Source organism: Hypanus sabinus, chromosome 19, assembly GCF_030144855.1.
Source record: "Hypanus sabinus isolate sHypSab1 chromosome 19, sHypSab1.hap1, whole genome shotgun sequence".
Classification (NCBI taxonomy): domain Eukaryota; kingdom Metazoa; phylum Chordata; class Chondrichthyes; order Myliobatiformes; family Dasyatidae; genus Hypanus; species Hypanus sabinus.
Window position 1 is genome coordinate 18949033 of NC_082724.1, and position 23453 is coordinate 18972485.

Consider the following 23453-nt stretch of genomic DNA (forward strand, 5'->3'; position numbering starts at 1 on the left):
CGCACCATTCTCTGCAGAGTCCTGTCATTAAGGAAGGTACAGTTCCCATACCCTCTCAACTCCAGATCCATTGATGTCAATAAGGGTCAGCCCTTATCCATTCCTCCTGTAATCCACAACAAGCTCCTTTGTCTTTCCGACATTGAGGGAGAGGTTGTTTTCTTGACACCACTGTGTCAGAGAGGTGATTTCTTCCCCATAGGCCACCTTATTATTGTCTGAGATAAGGCCAATCAATGTAGTGTCATCAGTAAATTTAATTAGCAGATTGGAGCTGTGGGTGGCGATACAGTCATGGTTATACAGGGAGTAAAGGAAGGGACTCAGTACGCAGCCTTGAGGGGCTCCTGTATTGAGAGTCAGAGGGTGGAGGTGAGGGAGCTCACTCTTATAACCTGCTGGCGATTTGACAGGAAGTCCAGGATCCCACTGCACAAGGCAGGGTCAAGGCTGAGGTCTCTGAGCTTCTAGCCGAGCCTCGATGGAACTGTGGTGTTTAATGATGAACTGTAGTCCAAGAGCAGCATTCTCACATAAGCATCCTTGCTGAGCAGTGAGGATCAAAGAGCTAGAAAGACCTATTCCACACTGAATCCCAATAAATAAATAATAAAAACCAGCAGTTTAATTTAAATTTACCTTTATCTGAAGTTACAATATACCTCCTGTGTTCCAATGAAGTGTAAGATGCCTCTGGATGCAAAGAAATCCTTGTAGCCATGGCAGCATCTGTTGGAATACACAATCATATCTATAATTTACTTTATCTGCTTGATACACATTTTTACTCATTCTCATTTTTTTCCTCTAAATTCATTTATCTACATTTGTAAATGAAATCAAACAAGATAAAATTAACCAGGAAAAGGGTTAATTGCTGTCCATCCCTTAGACCTATAAGATGTGGCTATTTGACCTGACCTTTTATATTGGGGGGAATGCTTATTTTCCAGGATCTCAGCACAGGAAAAAGATGCATGGGCATGATGGGTCAAAGGGCTGATTTCTATGCTGTATGATTCTATGTCTCTACTCAAGAAGCACTTTGCACAAGCAGTCATATAATTAAGAACTTATCTTAACTGTAATGTTATAGAATATGAAAATTCCACAATAATAAATCTCAGTTTTGCCTCATTATCAATACTACCTCAACCATTCTCTCAAAAATAACACTATTGTTTATACACTAGATCTTAGTGCTCTGGAGTGCAGAAAGAGATGGCAAAAAGAGCAACGGCATCACAAGAGGCAAGCATGCAGAAAGATTGGTGTGCATGGGCCAAGTTAGGGGTCAGTGACCTTCAGAGCAGGGTAAAAAGTAAGGCAAGTGTCAAGATTTCAGTCTGCCCAGCTGGTTAAAGAAGTCCACTTACTGGTGGAAATTGTTCCACATGCTAGATCTGGTCACGCATGGAGACCACGTAACCCCAGCATTGTGTGAGAGGGAGCAAAACAGAATGCAACCCCACTTCCCAAACACTGTTGTCCAGTGCCACCCAGCAAGTATACAATGTTTTTGAAAAATATTGGGTGCTGATGTGGTTTAAACTTTTTTAAATCTAGAAACAAAAACGCATGCCAATTTCTGCAAATTACTGTTTTTTAATAAAATTCAATATTTTTTCTATATATGTAATATCCTGTCCACAACGTAGCTACAGAGTCTCATTCTCAACCAATCAAATGCAGCAACTATTAGCTAAATTTTCAGTTCTTATCCACTATTGAAAAGACATTAATAGTACACTAACCCTGAAACATTAACAATATCTCTCTCCCCCACAGATCTATCACTAAAGTGCTTTCAGCATTCTCTGTTTTCATTTTAGATTTCTAGCAAATATGCCCTTTTTCTTTGCCACTGGATTACAGACACTTCAGCTTTACTCTTTGAAATTTACTGTATAATCCTATCAATCAACTTTAGAAAAAATAATGCAGCTTGACACTTCCACTCTGACCCCAACTCATCTAATTTATGTTTATTTTTCTATTGCTCTGTAAAGCACCTTAAATCATATTAAATCAATATAACAGGAGAAGCAGCATTTTTATACCCAGATTGTATACCAGATTAGACATTTGTTTTCTTTGATTGACTTACCATTCACATACATTAGAACCACATCAAAACTTACGTACATAGAAGAACTTATATCTATTTTTCCCTCTCCTTATGTACTTTCTGTATGGGAGTGAAATTATACTGTACTGTGTAAAAGTCTTAAGTATATCTATATCTCTAAGGTGGCTTAGAATTTTATATGATACTATAGTAAATTTATGTATTGCACTGTACAAAAAAAACAAATTTCATGACATATATGAGTGATGAAAAATCTGATTCTGATATGGATCTCTGTTGTGGACTGAGAAAGGGAAGGGGGAAGGGAGCAAGAACCACAAGAAAGACATTTTGTAAGGATCAATAAATCAGTTGTTTGGAATCAAATGACCTTGCCTGGTGTCTAAATGCTGGTTGCGTCTGTACCCACGCCACCTCTGCCCTGGCACTCCTTCTCTGCCACCTGTCCCCCACCCCTTTTACAACACTCCACACTTGCCATTCCCAACATCCTTTGCTCTTGTCAGATTTACAAAGTCGCTCTCCTCGTCATATTGACAAAACCAGTACTGTGCAAAAGTCTTGGGCACCATAGCTATATATATGAGCCTAAGATTTTTTTGCACAGTACTGTATGGCCCAGACAGCATTACTGTAAGTAAATTAAAATTTAAGAGCGTTAAAATTAAAATTTAAATATGAGCACTTAAGTAAGTGCTTAAGTGAAGCACTGTTGTTCAAAAAAATTTAGAATAACATTATTAATTACAGAGAGTTATAGACTGAAAGTAGCCAAGATACATTCAGTCAATCAGTAATCAGGAATGGAGCTTTAGCTAAATCCAGTGATTCCCTCCTCCAATTATTCTTTTTGACAAAAGTTATTCCAATTGCAATACATCTGCACATGAAAAGTCTGATACTAAAACAGATTTTGGGGGCCAATAAAAACTGCAGCTTATCAAAGAGTTAATGGTAAAAACTACTATCACATTACCGAGATTTACTTTTGACTAATTTCATTATTGCTGTATCTTTCCCAAGTGTTTTAAAGTAATGCAAGTCATAGTAGATTGACAATATACTCATAGGGTTTAAGTCTAAAAGATTTGCCATTGAAACAGTTATCCAAAACTTTCATATGAAGGCAGCAAACTAGCAAGGGAGCATCTGAAAACCATTCAATCAACTTTAAAGAACTGCAGAGATCTGAAAAACTTAAGAAAATAGCAAGTCCTTACCCCTTAAAACCTTTAGAAAAAAAAATCAAAAGATAAAAGAGTCCCTGGTAAGATTTTATCACAGTTGAAGTGAAAAAGATGCTTGAAAGGTAACTAGCAAATAAAATAAATGAAGGAAACTGATACTGCAGACACAAATCTATAAATGCCCACCATTTCCCGATCCCTACAAAAGGCCAGCAAAGTGGAAGTGGTGCCATGTACAGTGCTTGCAAGTAGCATTCCATAGAAACATCACATAGGCCACCACTTCAACAGACTTAGAAAGTACTCAACAGGCTGTGATGTGAAACTAATCATTACTTGTTGACCAGTCTCATACTGCAGCTTCACATCAAATTGTGAACAGTAAGATACCTTTTATTGATGACAGAGACACATGGAAGCAGATAACCAGCCCTTAACAATGTAAAAAACACTTGAAATATGAATGCCAGTAGCCAATTGTTTATGAACTATGCTGTTGTTCATTCGTTGATTGCCACACAAAATAGTGTATAATGGTCATGAGCCAACATTCATATATTATGTGTCAACCTGCAGTTCCAGCTTCCTTAATTGTATTCAGAAAATGTCTCTTAGACAACATACTGCATACTTACCTTCACTTACAGATTTAGAAGTGTCTGTTTGCACTGGCTTAGAGTAACGTGTAAAAGGAAGACAAAAAAAAAGACGGGAGATAATGGAATCTGAAGCAACACACAATATGCTGGATGAAGTCAGTTGGTGAGCAAGCTTCTATAGCAGCAAATGAACAGTCAACATTTCAGGTTAAAACCCTTCATCTGGACTGGAAATCTCCTGATAATACTTCCCTTTCCCAATACTGGTGCCTGCTGTGGTTTGATTGGTAATAGCTCTAGCAAGATTGGGACTATTAAAAAATTCAATATCTTTTGACTTTAAATTGTTTATCAGTCACATTGCATTGGAATTATGCCACTTTGTTCTTACAAAGAAAAATCTAATTGTTCTGGAAGTGACTCAATGATAGGGATTTTAACAGTCAGAGATGCCACCCATATTGCCATAATATGCTCTTTCTTAGGTTGAGTAAAAAGTAAAAAGACTGTAGTGATTGTATGCAGTTTCAAGTTCTGGTCACTGGGTGACACTGGAACACTGTTTTTCTTCTGAAATATGTGTTTTCTACAATGCAAGATTATCAACCAGCTATTTACCTGAGTTGCACTTACCCATATCTCTCGATTTCCAGTACTTCAGGCAAATGAATAGAGGTGTTCAAATTTACTAAATGATTAAGCAAGACCAGGCAGTTTCCAGTGAATGGACTGGTTTATTAGAGTCATAGCAACATACACCATGGAAACAGGCTCTTCACCCACTGAGCATGGGCCAATCAACAACCATCCATTTTCAGCAATCATACAGAAATTTCATTTTTCAATTTCTCAACAACTCCTCCCAATTCTACCATTCACCTACACAACAGGAACAACTCACAGCAGTCAATTAATCTACCAACCCAAACATCTTTGGCATATGGGAGAACACCAGATTACCTGGGGAAAACCCACATAGCCACAGGATAAAAATCCAAATTCCACAGACACCTGAGGTCAAGATGGCATCTGGGACCCGGGCATCACGAGGCAGTAGCTCTATTAGTTATGTTACTTTGTCACCCTGTCCGATCTAGTCCTTCTCCTTCAACTTCCCGTACACTGTAATATCCCATCCAGTCTGTATCCCATTTGCAGTAATCATGAACAACATACTATGAATCTGAAAATGTACAATTAAAACAGAAAATACTGCAAGTGCTATGCTAATCAGGCAGCATTTGTGGAAACAGAAATATCGTCATATTTCGTTGATGATCTACTGAAATGGGAAAGTGAAAGAAATAAAAGAAATGGTAGCAAAAAGGGAGTGGGAAGAAAACAAAGATAATTCCTAGATAGTAGGAAAGAAAGAAATATTAAAGGCAAAAAGAATGATGAAAAACAGACGTGAATGTTATTGCAAAATTGAAGGATCAAAATGTGTTAAGAGAAATTTTAAATCAAAATCATTAGTTATTCTCTAAAACTAAAAATAGAGGCAATGATAATGATTTGAAATTGTTGAACTCACTGTGAGATCCATAATGCTCTGAAGTTTTAAAAATGAAACACGGGATCCTGGTGCAGCTTAATACTTTACTGAAAGTGAAGAAAGCCAACGATAGAGATCAAAGTTTTAGCAAGGAAGAAAAGCAACCAATAACTCAGGGCTATCTTGCAACATGAACACAGCAGAAAGATATATGATCCTTCATGCCTGCTCCAGCATTCAGGGAAATCTTGATCGATCTGATCTTTATCACAGTTCCACTTTCCTACCTATTTCCAATATTCCTTGAGGGAAAAAAAAACTATCTCTGCCTTAATTCAATGAATGATTATCTTCCACAACAGCAGAAAATTTCAGAGGTTTATTGCCTTTAGAAGAAGTCCTTTCTCACATCTGTCCAGTGGTGATCTCTTATTCTGAAACTCTGCCCCTAAATCCAGATTTGGCCCCAAGAAGAAACATCCTTTCAGAATGAATAAACTTTCATTGGGCTTCCAGCTGGGTAAAGGTATCCATTTTAAGTGATGTTTCGATGACAAACTCTGCCTTCTTCATCAGGGATGATGTTTAAGCATGTCTAGACTGGTGGTATATAAAGCCACATCATCCACCCCTCCTGATTGGTTAGTCCTCATCCAATCAGGTTTCTAATATCACACCTTGTTTATAACCGAATTCCAGCTTGTACTTCGAGCGAGACCTTCATCTTTGTTAAAATTCTTTTCCTTTAGTTTTATTTCAATGGCTTCCTTCACCAGTCTATCCCAGGCACAGCATGGCACAGTAGTTTTATGCTGTCAAAGACAATCGTATGGCCGCTGCGAATGCAATGTTCTGCTACTACCTATTTCTCCAGGTAACCCAAATGGATACACCTCCTATGCTCTTTAATATGAGTTTCCATTGTGCACCCCGTCTGACCAGGATATGCTGCTCCGCATTCACAGTGAATGCTTTACTGAAAGCAAAGAAAGCCAAAGGCACAAATCTTTTAACAAAGTCAAAGGTCTTGCTCTAAGAAAGAACTGGAATTCAATAGTAAACAAGGCAGGACAGTGGAAACCTGATTGGATGAGAACAAAACAAACAGGAGGAACAGATGATAGGGGTATATATACCACTGGACACAAATGTGCTAAGGCATCATCCCTGATGAAGCTGGCAGAGTTTGTGATCAAAATGTCAGTTAAAAATTGATACTTATAGCCAGCTGGTAGTCCTGGAAGAGTTTATTCGTCATATACACCAGGATAGCACCAAATCCCTTTTCATCCTTTCAGAATCTACCCAGTCTTGACCTCTCAGAAATTAATACACTCAGTTAGATACCTCTAGTGTGCTCTTCTGCACACCACTGTCGTAACACATGTTTATTTGAGTTACTCTCGCCAGCTTAAACCAGTCTGGCAATTTTCCTCTGAACATTCTCATTAACAAAACATTTTTGTCCCCAGAACTGCTATACTCTGAATGTTCATTGTTTATGCTCTGTACTCTAGAGACTGTTGTGCATGAAAATCCTGGAGATCAGCAGTTTCTGAGATACTCAAACCACCCTGTCTGTCACGAACAGTCATACCACAGTCAAAGTCACTTAGAACACATTTCTTCTCCACTCTGATATTTGGTCTGAACAGCTGTGCGTCTTGACCATGTCTGCATGCTGCGTGCTGCCACGATTGGCTGACTAGATATTTGCATTAACAAGCAGGTCTATAAGTGCACCTAATAAAGTGGTCACTGTGTGTATATTATTAGTAAAATTGTTCTGTCTTCACAACTACATGTTAATTAAATAAAGGCATGCACATGGGAGATGGCTTTAACTGGTATTTTAACATTGCAAAGAGAGAACAATGCACATGCACAGACAACAGATCATTTGCAATCATAAGGGGAGTCACTGCTCGAAAAGAAATAGATCCACACATTGCACTTTCTCTCCCTTTAGAGTAATGTAATATAAAAATTGCATATGTACAAAACATTCAATATCCCCCTTCACAAACCATATTCAAATAAAAATGCTTTCACAATAACAGTCCATACCTAACTTCACTGTCCTAAAGATTCAGCTTTTTGGGTGGTGTTCTGTTTCTTTCAAGATAGCACCTCTGGACCTGTGCAGTGACATCAGATTCGACAGGTGTCTTATCAGAGACAATGTTCTCAATGCCGGTGTCACATTGCTGTTAGTGAAATGGTCATCACTGAGAGGCAAGTCTGCTAGCTGCAATGCATTTGTCTTGTTGGATGCAATCAAATCAGGTGTGTTCTTCAATTGTGCATCAAGTATTTGGCTCACATGACATCTCCACATATGGTCTCCAACATCCACTGTGAACATCAGTGGTCCAGTTCTTATAGCCATCCTACTGGGATATCCTCTTGTCTTCTTGGTAATCACGTGCTAGAGCTTCTTGTCCAACCTTGTATCCCTTGCAGATTCACTTGACAACTGGCTGAACTGTTTATTCTGCACTTCTCTCCGTAGATTGGTGTTACAGAAGGTCAATGCAAGTCCTCAGATTCCTGTTCATGAACAGCATTGCTGGTGCTTGATTTGTCATCTCATGAACAGAGTTCCAATACACAAAAAGGAAGTTATCTACCTTGTGCTGCAGAGAAATGTCCTCTTTGTCCTGAGCTTTAATGGATTTCTTGAAGGTTTGGATAAAACTTTCAGTTAACTCATTTGTTGCTGAGTGGTGAGGAGCTGACATAAAACGTCTGATGCCATTTTTCTTCATGAATAGTCTGAATTCGTCTGATGTGTATTCTGTTTTCGTTGTCACTCACAATTTGTTCAGGTAAGCCACTTCTGACAAAGATAGCCTTCACAGCGGAAAATCTCTTTTTTGAGGTGGTTGACTTCATTGGTATAACCTCCAGCCATTTCAAATGAACATCCACAGCAATCAGAAACAGGGTGTCCATGAATGGCCAAGCAAAGTCAATACGTAATCTTTGACATGGTGATGTCGGCCACTCCCATAATAGTGCCCTTGGGGTGCATTTTGAACTTTGTAGCACCCGAATAGTTTTTAGCCAAGTTTTCAATCTGTTTATCTATTCCCAGCCACTATGGATAGCTCCAGGTGAGACTTCTCATCTTGACTGCACCCAGGTGTCCTTCATGCAGATTCTCTAACACTCTGGTGTGCAGTTTAGAGGGAACCACAACACGAGATCCACACATCAGCATTCTTTGACAACCAACTGTTGGTCTCATCTCACTGACAACTCTGGAAGCATACAGTTACCATCAGCTAGCTATCCTTGCATGGTGATGTCATAGACTTTTGACAATGTCAGGTCATTCCTTGTTTCTCTTTGTATTTCAGAAGTTGTTACCAGCAACCAGTCTGCTAGTGCTATGTGGAACACTTCTGCTGGGTCTCCTCAGTATGAAGAATTTTCTTCTTCAGTTGCCAACAATGGAAAATGTGACAAGCCGACAGCATTGCTACATTGTTTGGTACCGTTGAACTCTATGCCTTAAGAGTGGGCTCCTAGGAACAGTGCCCAAAATTGTATCCGGGTAGCAGTCATCACTGGAACTTTCCTCCTGGGATTGAAAATGGACACAAGGGGCAGGTGATCTGTCACTAGAGTAAACTTTTGTCAGTAGAAGCAGTAGTGGCACTTCTTTTTATTTCCCATATTAGATAAAGGGCCTCTTGGTTGATCTATGCATTCTGCACTTGTCAGTGATCTTGATGCAAATGCAATCAGACGTTCAAATCCATCTTTCATAGAGTGTGACAAAACAGCCCCAATGTCATAAGGGGATGCTTCGCACACCAGTCTGGGCATTCCTGGGCAGGGATGGATCATAGTAGTTCATTGGATGTTATGATTCTCCTTGTTTCATTGACTGCTCCTTCACATCTTTCTGTCCATTCCAACTTTGCCCCTGTCTTCAACAGTGCATCCAATGGGTGCAGCACTGTAGCAATGTTTGCAGGAAACCGGTTGCAGTAATTTACAAGGCCCTAGTTTGACCTGTTGACACGTTTTCTAGCTTGGGTGCCTGTAGCACTGCTTCATTCTTCCCTTGTAACTTACAGAAGCAATGCTTGTCAATGACATATCTACAATATGAGATTTCCTTCTTGAAAAACTCACATTTCTCTCTCTTTTTGCACAGACCATACTCACTCAGTTTGCAAGCACTTTACCAAGGTTCTGGAGGTGCTCCTCATCATTCTTGCCAGTCACAATATTATCATCAAGGTAACACTATGTTCCTGAGATACCTTGAAGCACCTGGTCCACTGTTCTTTGCCAAATGGCTGGAGCTAATACAACATCAAAGACGAGATGATTATACTGGAACAGTCCCTTAAGAGTGTTAATTGTGAGGAACTTCCTGCTTGACTCCTCAATCTCCATTTGTAGATAGGCTTGTGACAAGTCAATCTTTGAAAACCTCTCCCTGCCTGCCAAAGATGCAAAAATCTCTTCTATTCATGGCAGGGAATATTGCACAGTACACAGCACCAGGCTGATGCTCACATCGAAATCCCCACATATGCGAACGGCTCTGGCCTTCTCTTTCTTGATCACCGGGACAATGGGTGTGGACCAATCCCTCCACTCAAACTTGGACAGAATTTCAGACTCTGAAGTTCAGCATCCACTTTAGGTGTGCTTTATAGAATCTTGGTCTTGCTGCCTCACTCAATTCAATTCTGGCCTTCATGACTTTGAGTTTACCAATACCCTTCCCAAACACCTTCTCATTAGCATTAAGCAACTATGCCATTCTCTGGTTAGTACTACCATTTGGGCTACAGTTGCCTGTTGATGCCACATTGAGAGCTTTGATTGAGTGCCAGTCAACTTGGACTTTTTCTCAATTATCCACATCCAAAAAGTGTTGACCCTCCACTTTTCAATACATAAAGCTCTAACTGCTGCGTTTGGCTTCAATACATCGCATTCACTTTCAGTTTGCCTTTGGGAGACAATTTTCTGCCTGTGTGGGTCTTTAGCTTCACTGATATCTTCTCTAATGATGGTTGTTGTAGTCAGCCTCTGGAACTATAGACAACGCTAACCCTGTATCCAGTTCCATTTTCAGTTTTACACCAGATACAACTATTGTGATCATCCATATGATCTTGTGATCTGCTTCAGTAATACTATGTAGTTCTAGGCATGACAGTTCACCTTTGTCAGACTTTATGTTGACTGATTCTGTTGTACACTTCATCCCTTTATGCATTTTCTTAGTTTTGTGTTTGAAACTTTTCACTCTGTGTGCTTTTTTCTCTTCGGTTGTGCTTTTTGTCTGACTTGCATACTCTCCATGTGACCTCGTCAGAGACATTTTATGCAAACTTTTTCTTTGAACCAACAGTTATTTGTATCATGGGAAGATTTGCCACATAGATAACATTTTTGACTTTTTGCATTACTCAGGCATATTTTGTACATTTCACATTCTAACCTTTTCTGTAGTTCTGCTGTATCCTTTGCTGTAGACTCTAACAATATTGCAACAGTCAATGTCCATTCTAAGGTTAGGTCTCTTTCTCCAGTAGCCTTATTTGAGTGCTTTGACTATGTATGTCACAGTCCATCTCTAAAGTCACAGTACTGGGAAAGTTTGCGCAGTTCTGCAATGTATTCAGAAATGCTTTCATTCTTTGACTGATTCCTTTAGTAAAATCTAAGCCAATCAGTTATTACCAGCGGTTTAGGGCTCAAGTGATTTTGTAACATTGTAACAATTTCATCAAATGTCTTGCTTGCTGACTTTTCAGGGTTACTATGTTGCTTCAGAGACTGTCTATCCTTGCACCCATTAAGCTAAGAAGCATGGGGCTTTCCTTTCATCATCCGCATTGTTCATGCTACAACACAGTTCAACTTTTCAATATACAATTCCAAGTCTTCATTAGCACTATCAAAATACATCAACTTTTCCAAGTAAAGTCATCACCATGTTATTTTCAATTTGTTTGTTAGTTCTGTGACTTTCACAGTGTACTGTGCACTATTACTCACTCATCCTTTTATTAGTGTCCACGACAGCCTACTCTGTACTGCTTAACTCTTTCTTCTGTCAGTGACGTTCCGGATATTTTCTGATGTTCATCTTCGTACTTGTCAAGGGCAATGAACAAGACAATGAACAGAAACCCTTTCTTCAGAACTGCAAAGGAAGGAGGCAGAAGCCAGAATAAAGAGGTAGGGAGAGGGGGTAAAGCACAAGCTGGTAGAAAATAAGTGAGTCCAGATGAGAGGGCGATAGTAGGTGGGTCAGTGAGAGGGATGAAAGGGAATGATGTGAGAGGCTAGGAGGTGATAGGTAGAAGAGCCAAATGACTGAGGAAAAATGAATCTGGTAGGAGAGGATAGTACGCCATGGAATAAAGGGAAGGAGGTGAGCAACCCAAGGGAGCTGATAAGCAGTTCATGAGGGCAGGGGAGGAGAAGAGAAGGGATGAGCAGGCCACCAGAATGAGGGAAAACAAAGATGGCGGGGAATGAAAACAAACCAAAGGGGAGTGGTTACCGGATGATGGAAAAATCAGATCAGAAACAACCAAGACAAAATATGAAGTTTTGTTCCTCCAACCAGGGTCTGGCCTTATCAAGGCATTAGAGGAGGTTGTGGCAGACATGTCAGTGTGGGAATGGGAAGTGGCCACTGGAAAAACCTGCCTGTCCTTCTTTCCTCTGGCACCTGTGGTTAGAGCATTCTAAATACCTGTCCAGGGACCCTGCGATTTCTGCACTAGTCTCCGACAAGATCCAAGGTTAATGCACTTGTTATTTAAGAAAGGCATTAAAAGTATGCTGGGAAATTACAGACCTGTGAACCTGACTTCAGTAGTGTATAAATTATAGGAAGGTACAGTGCCTATAAAAAGTATCCACATTCCCCCCCCCCCCCCGGAAGTTTTCATGTTTCACTGTTTTACAACGTTAAATCACAGTGGGTTTAATTTGGCTTTTTTGATACTGATCAACAGAAAAAGACCCTCTTATGCCAAAGTGAAAACAGATCTCTACAATGTGATCTAAATTAATTACATATAAATCACAAAATAATTGATTGCGTAAGTGTCCCCTCCCCTTTAAAATGACACACCAAATCATCACTGGTGCAGCCAATTGGTTTTAAAAGTCACATACAGTAATTAGTTAAATGGAGATCACCTGTATGCAGTCAAGATGTTTCAATTGACTGTCGTAAAGATACACCTGTATGTGGAAGATCAAACTGTTGGTGAGTCAGTATGCTGGCAACAACTACACTGTGAAAACGAATGAACACTCCAAGCAACTCCACAAAAAGGTTATTGAAAAGCACAAGTCAGATGATGGATACAAGAGAATTTCCAAGTCACTGAATATCCCTTATAGTGTTGTCAATCATCAAGTAATTAAAAGAATAGGACACAGCTGTAAATCTGCCTCTGGCAGGCCATCCTCAAAAACTGAGTGATTGTGCAAGAAGGGAACTGGTGAGAGAGGCCACCAAGAGATCATTTGACAACTTCGGAGGAGTTACAAACTTCAGTGGCCAAAATGGGAGAGACTGCACATACAACTGTTGCCCAGGTGTTTCACCAGTCACAGCTTTATGGAAGAGTGGCAAAGAGAAAGCTACTGTTGCACAAAACCTCACATGAAATCTTGGCCAGTGTTTGCCAGAAGGCATGTGGGAGATTCTGAAGTCGACTGGAAGAAGGTTCTATAGCCTGATGAAACCAAAACTGAGCTTTTTGGCCATCAGTCTAAATGTTATGTTTTGCATAAACCAAACACTGCACATCAAAAACACACCATCCCTACTGTGAAACATGGTGGTGGCTGCATCATGCTGTGGGAATGCTTCACTGCAGCAGGCCCTGAAAGACTAGTGAAGGTAGAGGGTAAAATGAATCCCGCAAAATACAGGGAAATCCTGGAAGGAAACCTGATGCAGTCTGCAAGAGAACTGCAACTTGGAAGAAGATTTATTTTCCATCAAGATAATGACCCCAAGTATAAAGCCAAAGCTACACAGGAATGGCTTAGAAACAACAAATTTAATGTTCTGGAGTGGACAAGTCAGAGTCCAGATCTCAATCCAATTGAGAATTTGTAGCTGGACTCAAAGTGCTGTTCACTCACGATCCCCATGCAATCTGATGGAGCTTGAGCAGTTTTGTAAAGAAGAATGGGAAAAAATTGCAGTGTCCAGGTGTGCAAGGCTGATAGAGACCTATCCTTACAAACTCAAGGATGTAATTGCTGCCCAAGATGCACCTACTAAATACTGACTTGAAAGGGGTGAATAATTATGCCATGAATTTTATGTTTTATATTTGTAATTAATTTAGATCACTTTGAAGAGATCTGTTTTCACTTTGACATGAAAGATTCTTTTTCTGCAGATCAGTGTCAAAAAAGCCAAATTAAATCCACTGTGATTCAATGTTGTAAAACAATTTTAAAAAATGAAAACTTCCAAGGGTGGTGAATATTTTTTTATGGCACTATATTCTGAGGGAAAGGATATATAAGCACTTGAATAGAAAGGACCTGATTAGGGATAGCCAACACAGCTTCATGCTTGCTACGTCACATCTAAACAATCTTATAGAGTTTCTCAAGGAGGTTATCAAGGAAAGTTGATGAAGGAAAGGCAGTAGATGTTACCTACATGGACTTCAGCAAGGCCTTTGACAAAGTCCCACAAGGGAGGCTGGTCCAAAAGGTTAAGTCATTTGGCATTAAGGATAAATCAGAAAACTGGATTCAACAATAGCTTTGTAGGAGAAGCCAGTGAGTGGTTGTAAATGTTTGTCTCTTTGGCCAAAGGCCCATGACTAATGGTGTGCCACAGGGATCATGCTGGTTCCATTATTGTATGTAATCTAATTTAATTATTTAGATGATAATATAGTTAACTAGATCAGCAAATTTATGGATGACACCAAGACTAGGGGGACATGAGGAAGATATGTAAGCTTGCAGTTTGATCTGAGACCTGCTGAAAAATGGAAGATAGTGTGAGGTATTGCATTTTGATAGGACAAAGAAGGGTGAGACTTGTACACTAAATTGTAAGGCACTGAGGTATGTGGTAGTACACAGTTATCTGGAAATATAAATCTGTAATTCCTTGAAAGTGGGATCACTGGTAGATTGAATCATAGTGAGAGCTTTTGTCACACTGGTCTTCATAAATCATTGGACTGAGTACAGATGCCGGGAAATGATGTTGAACTTGTATAAGACATTGGTGAGGCTGAATTTGGAGTATGTGTGCAGTTCTGGTCCCTTACATACAGGAGAGGTATCAAAAAACTTGAAAGAATGCAGAGAAAATTTACAAGGCTGTTGCTGGAATGTGAGGACCTGAGTTATAGGGAATGGGTGATTAAGTTAGGACTTTATTCCCTGGAGAGTAGGAAAATAAGGGAAGATCTTACAGAGGTATAGATAATTCTGAAGGGAGAAATGCATAATTTTCCCCATTGGGTTGAGTGAGACTAGAACAAGAAGTCATAGATTTAGGATGAAAAGTAAAATACTTAAGGGGAATCTGAGGGTGAATGTCTTCAAACATTGGTGGTGAGAGTGTAGGATGAGCTGCCAATAGAAGTGGTAGATATAGGTTCAATTGTAACACTTAGGAAAGGTTTGGATAGGTACATGGATAAGAGAGGTATGGAAGGCTACGGTTCAGTTGCATGTAGATGGGATCAGGAAGATCAGTGTGGTTCAGACTGATGGACTAAAGGGCCTGCTTCTGGTGCTGCAGTGTGTTATGACTTAATTTTCTCTACTTCTGGTCTACCCATGTCCAATCACATACACACTTCTTTCAAAAACAACCCCTAGTTCTCAGTTACCCAGTTTTTCTCTTCAGCCACTCAGCCCTATCTGCCTATTGCCCATACACTTAACCTAAAGGGGACTGTATCCCTTCCCCTGTTTCCATTTGCCTCTCATCTCTCTCTTCCCACTCTTATCTAGCTACACTCATCACTTTCCTGAACTTTGCTCAGGGTACCCTAAAAGTCAGCCTCCTCTCCAATAAACTTTGTCTACACTTTTTTGCTGTCTCAGCAACACAGTCAGCATAATCATAGACCCTGCCCATCCCTGACCTTCTCTCTTCTACTCCTTAATATCAGGTAGAAAATACAAAAGCCTGAAAATGCATACCATCAGGCTCAACGAAAGCTTCTATCCTGCTTTATCAAACTATTAAACAGACCCTCTATGATAAAGCTGGACTCCCGACCTCACAGTTTACCTCATCATGGCATAGCACTGTATTGTCTGTCTGCACTTTCTCTACAACTCTTACTCTGCATTTTGTTATTGTTTTTCCCTTGTACTATATTGATGTACTGATGTGATGGCACCATCTGAATGTTGTGCGAAGTAAGGATTTTCACTGTACCCCAGTGATAACATTAATAATAAATCAAAGTTGTTGACTAAAGCAAAAATATTTTACTGAAGGAAAATCTCACTGTCATTTCACTCAAGTGACAGCAGAGTCTATCACAAATATGTTCCATCTGTCTGCAAACACAATTAATCTTATTTAATAAGAATTTCAATGTCTGCTGCTTTGTATGAAATCTAAAAGGATCTTTTCAAGTTGAACAGCAATGAAAGCCACTTTTCCAGGAAAACCATCAATTTTTGATGCAATTCACAATTGCATCCCTACGTATGTAGAATTTGAACAAAACCTGCGTGGAACTTGGGAGCACATCTATTCTTTGTTACATAACTGCTAATAATAAGAACATTAAACCTTTTCATCTATCACAAAACATTTTTATGATATAGTTGCAGTGTCTTAAAAGGGAATGGTCAAGCTCCAAATAATTCACCAGTTTTTAAAATTTAAACTGTCCTCAACTATGCAAAAAATGTAAGTTTTGAATAGTCACAAAATAATACACCATACATACATAAACAAGGCAGAGGGTATTTCAATAAGCTGTATCTTAAATTAAGTGTTTTATTTGAAGCAAGTCGCAATTCATTATTGATTTTTTAATTGAAAACTATATTGACAATTCAACATATCCAGGCCATTGGCAAGAACATCCTAACCTGTGAATTCTCTGCTTTTCCCTTACTCACCCCTCCCAACTGGCACAAAACCTTAGCAATGTTTAGCATTGAAGTATCTATTCCTAACAGGCACCTTTAGAACAGCCTTAAGTGGTCAAGACACAAATTGTTCAAAAGCCTTAATCTAGTTTCTGGTTTTCTTTCTACAACACAGGGTAGTGAAATATATTAATAAATGTGGAATCAATAAATAATGAAATAAATGATAAAATATCAAAAAATATTATTGTCTGTTGCCTAATTATACCTCAAAAGTACTCAAGGTATAATTGTCTGTCTGATGCCTAATTATACCTCAAAGTAAAGCCTCTTCATGTTAATGTTCATCACAAATTTTTCAGTATCTAGATATTTAAATGGAAATCAGCTCTTTTTTATTCTTAAGTGGTCTCCAAACTAATATATTCAGTAGTGCATATTTCAAATTAACAGAGTTATATTCCTGGAGTCTTTAATTATTACACCAGCATAACCCCATAGTCCTCTGTCTGCAGAACAGGCTGTCTTCAGGTAACATTAAGAAATGTACCAAAGCCATATTATGTCCTTCTACTATCTACTTATTCCATTTATATTATTGTGATGTTGACCTTCACCCTCATAACTGCTGAAGGATTACACTGTAACTTTTAGTGATTTACTGTTTACACCAGGGCTCCTAACCTGGGGTCCACAGACCCCTTGGTTAACGGTAGGAGTCCAAAAAGGTTGGAACCCGTGGTTTACACAAATACTGTACGTTTGTTCTTATTGTTCATAGACTCTTAATAAAGGGCTTCTTACAATGTTTCATCCAAATGTCATAATCCCAGTCTAATTTTTGAAACATTGGCTCAACAAATCAGGCCTTTCACAAGGACTCAATGGACTTTCTGCACTTTTACTAAGGTATGATATCCTTAACAAAAACATTCACCTTTTTTTATATAGATGACAGGTATAAATTTGATAATATTGTCTAAAAGAAAATTATTGCCAAACTGAACCCCATAAGCAACCATGTGATCACTGTGGCTGAAAAACTGGCTAGAATTTTCATATGCAATATATTTATTCAAAATGTTAGACTGATTTGCTGGAACAACATATTGGATATTCATTGAGAAGTCACTTTCTAAATGTTATGCTAAAATGTGGAAATGTCAGTTTTCTTTCTCACTTTGGAATTACTATTAACTGAGAGAGAGCAATATTTTTTCTCAAATGTGAAGCAACATGTATTCATGAGCTCAGTTACATGATGTACAAAACTTGCTCCTCTGAGTGATGTATTCTGATATTTCAAAGTTCTAGGCAAGAAAACTCAAAAAAGAACTTAGCACCTTCTCAACCTCAAACTCAACTAATCTATGGTATTGTGCACTTTACTTACAAGATCTGTATTTTTGAAATTATCTACATCCAAACCCAGGCCATTAATGTATATCAGGGAAAAACGGTAGTGACTCCTGGGAATTATATTCTCCACACTGAAAATCACTTGTTCAGTACTGCTATCTGATCCCTAAACCAATTTCTTAATTCTTGTTGTCATTGGGCATTTCTGTCAATGGCACCTCCACAGTTTAAAGCCATCCTCTTTGTTCCTGCTGGGCCCAAGGAAGCTCCTCCCTGGGCCCAGCATCCAAAACAAACTACTTAACAGTTAAGAAAATCAGTGAAAACCGTACTGCAAACAGATGCACTAATTTAAATATGTTTTCCCAATTTAGATCAAAACACTAGAGGATGCAATTCTATAGAATTTTAAAAAGAAGTTTCTATGGATGAAGCACTAAATTAACTAGAAGCACATGGAGAAATAAGAGTTATTACCACATTCACATTTCTTTGCAATTATAAACTCCCCAGATTGCTTTGTTTATACTTAAGTTGACGCTGATACTAGTTCTGGGCAGACAAATTTGAGAGACAGCAGAGGTCAGTACTGAATTCCAGTCGCTGGAGCTTATGGTGGCAGCAATAATTGCTGCAACACAGTTCAATGCTCTACTATAACATGTTTCTTCAATTCCACTCCTCTTCCTCCAGGCACTACTTGCTGTTTGTCTGTTTACTGGTAGAAGACAGGTGAAATGTAAGCATTATTGTCTCCGGTGTCCCTAAGTATGATGATTATTCCACTTAAAGCTCATCTACCACATCAGCTTCAAAGGAATTCATACACTGAACCAGTGTATATTTGTTCAAGCCCAATGTATTAGGGTTCATACATTTAGTGATTTATGGGCAAATTGAATTTTCAAAATATACTAATATAGTCAGGGTTATTCTTTACAGATAACCCTGCTGTTTCTTTGTTTTCTGACAGTTGTAGCAAGCCATTACTGGACATGACAGAAAGAAAATGAATTGGGGAATATTACATGATTACAAAGATAGTACAGGACTTAGGAGTGCTACAGTATAATGGAAAATAGGATTGGTAGATAAATTCACCCAGAAAGGCAAAGTTTAAAGCATGATGACAACAAATCTAAAAATAGAAAGGATGAGATAAATGAAAAGAGAGTAACTTAATTAAAATACTTGGATTAAAATGTCTAAGACTGCAGGAGAATAAAAATAGTAAAGCTGCATAATTTAAGGTGACTGGGAGATAGGGATCAACAGGGTAGTGTCAGCAGATGGACAAAAGTGCAAGAGAAAAGGCAAATGATTACTCAGTATGGGTCAGGATATTAAAAAGAGCTTTAAATCTCGACCTTAAATTGGAACCTTTTTCAAGGAAATTACCCATTCTGTCCCCATCCAGTGATTAAAATTGTACATTAAAATCTAAGAATTACAAACAACATTGGTACAAACAATCTGAAAAAAATTAAAAACATTTCCTCAAACAGCCATAATTGTTTCTTGTTTTAAGACATTACAAGGAGCAGATGTGCAAATTATACAATGCATTACTTTTCAACTAGATATTATTACTTATTTGTCCAAGTTCCCTACCCTTTAACTGGACAGTGTGTTAATTTAACATACAGGAAGAACAGGTCAGGCACTTACTAATATTAAACAATTTAAAATGACCTAACTTTACCCGAGTACTGCAAGAATTTCCTTTCTGCTCAGGTCTGCAACCTGCTTTAATAGCAAAAACAGTTAACAGTCAGGGAGGTCTCAGTCAATCATGAGAGTCTGCATGTCAGAAACTTACTGAACAATTCTAGATTTGGATATAGCATTAAGGAGGGTCAAAAAAGCAATTATAATTACATAAAATTCTGAATTAGTAAGGCCTTAGAGGAAAAGCCATTATGCGAAACAGGAAAAATTAAACCTCTGTTCATGTTCACATAGTACAAGGATGATACCATTTAATTTAAAAATCATATGAATTTGTTGCTTAGCAGCTTGCTTCTTTAAACCTTGGATTTGCAGTTATAATGAAAATTAATTATTTTCTCTGTCTGCTTCCACCCACTCCAATCCAAATTCTTTCTAATTCCAATTAAATGAATTTATTCAGTCATTCAGCAAGCCTTAATTTCCAGTGAAGAAATTTCAGTGATGTGCTATTAAAGACTTGATAGAAAGCAAAACTTGCAGATGTGAAGCAAAATGCTTTCATAAAATGAAGTAGTTGACAAAGGAGGTTAATGAAAGGTTTGTAAACATAAACCCAAGTTAGCTGGTCTATATGAAGAATTAATCTGTATAAATTCCAATAAATAAATCTGTACACTTAACTTGGAAAGTTTCCAGCCAATATTGCAAGAATTTAAATAATACAATAACAATCACCATATAGATAGTATTATCCAATGTTGTCTGTATTCACATAACTGAAATGCCTAAACTGAGAATTAAGACACTAAATGAGAGATGGTGGTGAAGTAATTAGCTTTTATTTAATCATTCAGAACAAGTAGAGCTTGGGAACCCCACTATTTCCATGTCCCTGTCCAAAGTCAAACAATCCTGATCCAGAAATGTACAGCTAGACATTTTTGTTGTTTAGTTGAAATTCTGGAATTCATTACCTAAAGATAAAGAGTACTTCAAAAAAAAAATCAGCAAGTCAGGTCTTGAGCACTTATCATTGATATTATGGAGAAGAATTAAAGATTGAGAATACATGCAGGTCATGTCAGTAACATTAAAAATACACAAAATACAGGCAAAATAATTGTTCTTGGGTAGAATTTTGAAAATGAGACCCCTCTAATATACATATGGGAGAAAATTTGCTTTAAGGTTAAACCTTCAATAGTTCAATTTACAAATATCAAATCAACTTCATCTTGACAAAAATGTATAAATCTTATTATCTTATAGCCATACTTAACTTTGCCTATATTAGAAATGTACAACATAATGATCCATTTAATATTTTAGATCAACATTTAGGAACATTCAGAAGCTTAAAGGTTTATTAGGTCAGAAAAGATAATGGCAATAAATCTCCTTCCTTCCTATACAGTTGTAATATTACTACAATGAACATTTATTTTCATGATTGGCCACTATTGAAACTAAAGGTTTGGCTCTCTTAACTTTGAATCTCAAAACTGCTAAGTTATAAGTTGTGCAGTGAGGTTTGTTATAGGATAATTGGAAGAATGATCACCTCAACTGCTGAAATCACAAATACTAAAGTTCAACAAGCAACAGTTTTAGGAAATGGTCAAAATATAAATGATGCCAACTGCTAGACTGAGTAAAGTGAAAGACATGTTGCATAATGCTCCAAGGGAATAACAGCTTACAAAATCAGAATAGTTTTCAGATTTTCCACTTTAAGAGTTTCCCCCCTTTGTGAATATAATTAAAATATAATTTGAATGTTCTTGCATCTCTCAAAATGATTAATAGCTGCAAATTTCCCACCAACACAACCAATCCATCGTTACCATGCAGACTCTGGATCAGGTGTGTGGTTTCATAGCAATTCTAACACAGAATACTTTCTAAGAAATGGGATCAGACTGCTGATGGGCAGAACACAGCTGCAGTGGGCCTGACAAAAGCTTGAGTGCTTCTGCAATGAAAATAGAAGTTTTAAGTTTAAAACTGATGTTGAACATTGTTAGCACCAGCATTGCAAAAGAAAATGTAACACTTACTAAATAAAATAATAGCCAAATCATGGCTGGCAAGACTGTTCTTTAAAACCCATTCATATTTACCCTTAAGAAGGTGGTGTAGAGGCAATGCATTTTGCAGAGTTTTAGCATGAAAGCCTGTGTACAACCAGTAGAAGGAAGGAGCGACAGTGCAGGATGCTGTGCGGGATGCCATTCAAGTAGACTGCAATGTTTTGGAATGGCATCAGGTTGCTGGAGTTGAAGTCTTCCAGTGAGAGTATTCAATTACATTCCTGACTTATGCCTTGTGTGGAAAGATTTGGGGGAGTCAGGTGGTGGATCATTTGCTGCAGAATTCCTAGACTCCTGCAACTAGTGTATTTATGTAGTTGGTCAACTTCAGCTTCTAATCAATCATGGACTCTCTCTTGTGGGGATGTTATTGTCTTTTTTTGTCACACAATAAGAAATTTTCTCTCCATTTATCACCTATGCTAAAACATCGGCTAAGATTTGTTTCATAGACATGGGCTACTTTATTATCTGAGGTCTTGCAAATGAAACCAAAATTTGAATTACAGTATTGACCATGATAGATGCAGGTTATATGTGAAGCAACAGAAGTTGATTGGGCTCAAAATATTATCCTAAACATCTGCTGCAGAGTTGAGCTTGAAGTAACTGATCTTGACAACACAAGCATTTTCTGTCATGCCATAATGATGACAATTGACAATTTGCTCAGTGATTTCAATATTACTTAGGATCCTTGATGCCACATTTAGTATGACACTTGATAGCAAGATATATTACCTATCTCAAAACACTTCCTAAATAAATTTAATTTTGTCAATGTTTGGATCAAAGTTATAATGAAATTGGAAGCCATGTGCTCCTGATAAAACTCAGTGAGCAATTTATTGGTGAGAAAATGTCACTCAAGGGGACAATTGTCAACACTTAATGTTTTACTCCAGATTCTGAAGAACTCATTGGTAGAACATAAACTTCTGATTTGCCTCTCAATCATGTGTCCATGCTTCTGGATTACGTAGAGTTAGAAATACTGACAATACTACCACATCTAAAATAAACATGATCACCTCACTAGAATAAACTTGTTAGGCCATAAATAGATCAATCAAAAAATTTACAAGCACTTTGAGTCACATTTATAAACAAGTTCATGCCAAATCATCCTCACTCTTTCATTTACTGGGAAACACCAAACCTCCAAAGAAACGCTTCCTTAATTACCATAACTTACTCTCATGGATTATTACACAAGAAGTGTACACATGCATCTTAAACTAAAATGATCCCCATTCCTGTTTCACTTAGATTTAAAATCACTAGCTTCCATATAACTCTACAACTCTCATACAAATTGCACAGCCTGTAACTGTAAGTGCTTGAAGGTCGTAGATGTGAGTATTCTATGATCTTATTCATGTGCCAAATTCGCTGTTTATATTAAATAAACAAAACTCAAAAGTGATCAAAAGAGAAATTTATAGATTCAGGAAAGCAATTAAAAATCTCCAGTAAGATTACCAAATGAGGTAGGAAAGAGGTATGTTTTAAAATTTAATTGCACAAACCTAGGTTGTACTAAGTTATATAAATTAGTTCAATCATTATTATTATTACTTAATAGACTTCTGAACTTGTTTGCAATGGGGTATGCATGGGGGAGGGGTAGAACATAATTAGATGGGAAACCACCTCATCAATTTGTATTTTTATTCTAGTACAGTTTGAATGAGCTCTCTGGGGATGTGTCCACAAACCCAAATACATTTATGATGGGAAGCTTGCCAAATTCATACTTTTAAAAAGCAAGAAAGGATAACAAAATGTGAAAAATACTACTTCCTGGCAAATTCTAGAGTAAGGAGACAGAAGAGGCAGTAAAATACAAAGATCAGGAGC

The 23453-nt window shown here is 37.9% G+C and overlaps 1 protein-coding gene across 6 annotated transcripts in view; it reads right to left on the minus strand.

The window, feature by feature from the left end:
- ptpdc1a (protein tyrosine phosphatase domain containing 1a) overlaps window positions 1-23453 on the minus strand; it is a 130695-nt gene that overhangs the window by 62412 nt on the left and 44830 nt on the right. For 2 of the 6 annotated variants that reach the window (XM_059944116.1, XM_059944117.1), the window contains exon 2: window positions 640-729. In XM_059944116.1, coding sequence (XP_059800099.1) covers window positions 640-721 — 82 coding nt within the window. In that variant the 5' untranslated portion in view covers window positions 722-729. Of the gene's footprint in view, window positions 1-639; window positions 730-23453 lie in introns of those variants that run through there. The other 4 variants (XR_009506762.1, XM_059944115.1, XM_059944112.1 and 1 more) reach the window with 4 other exon arrangements.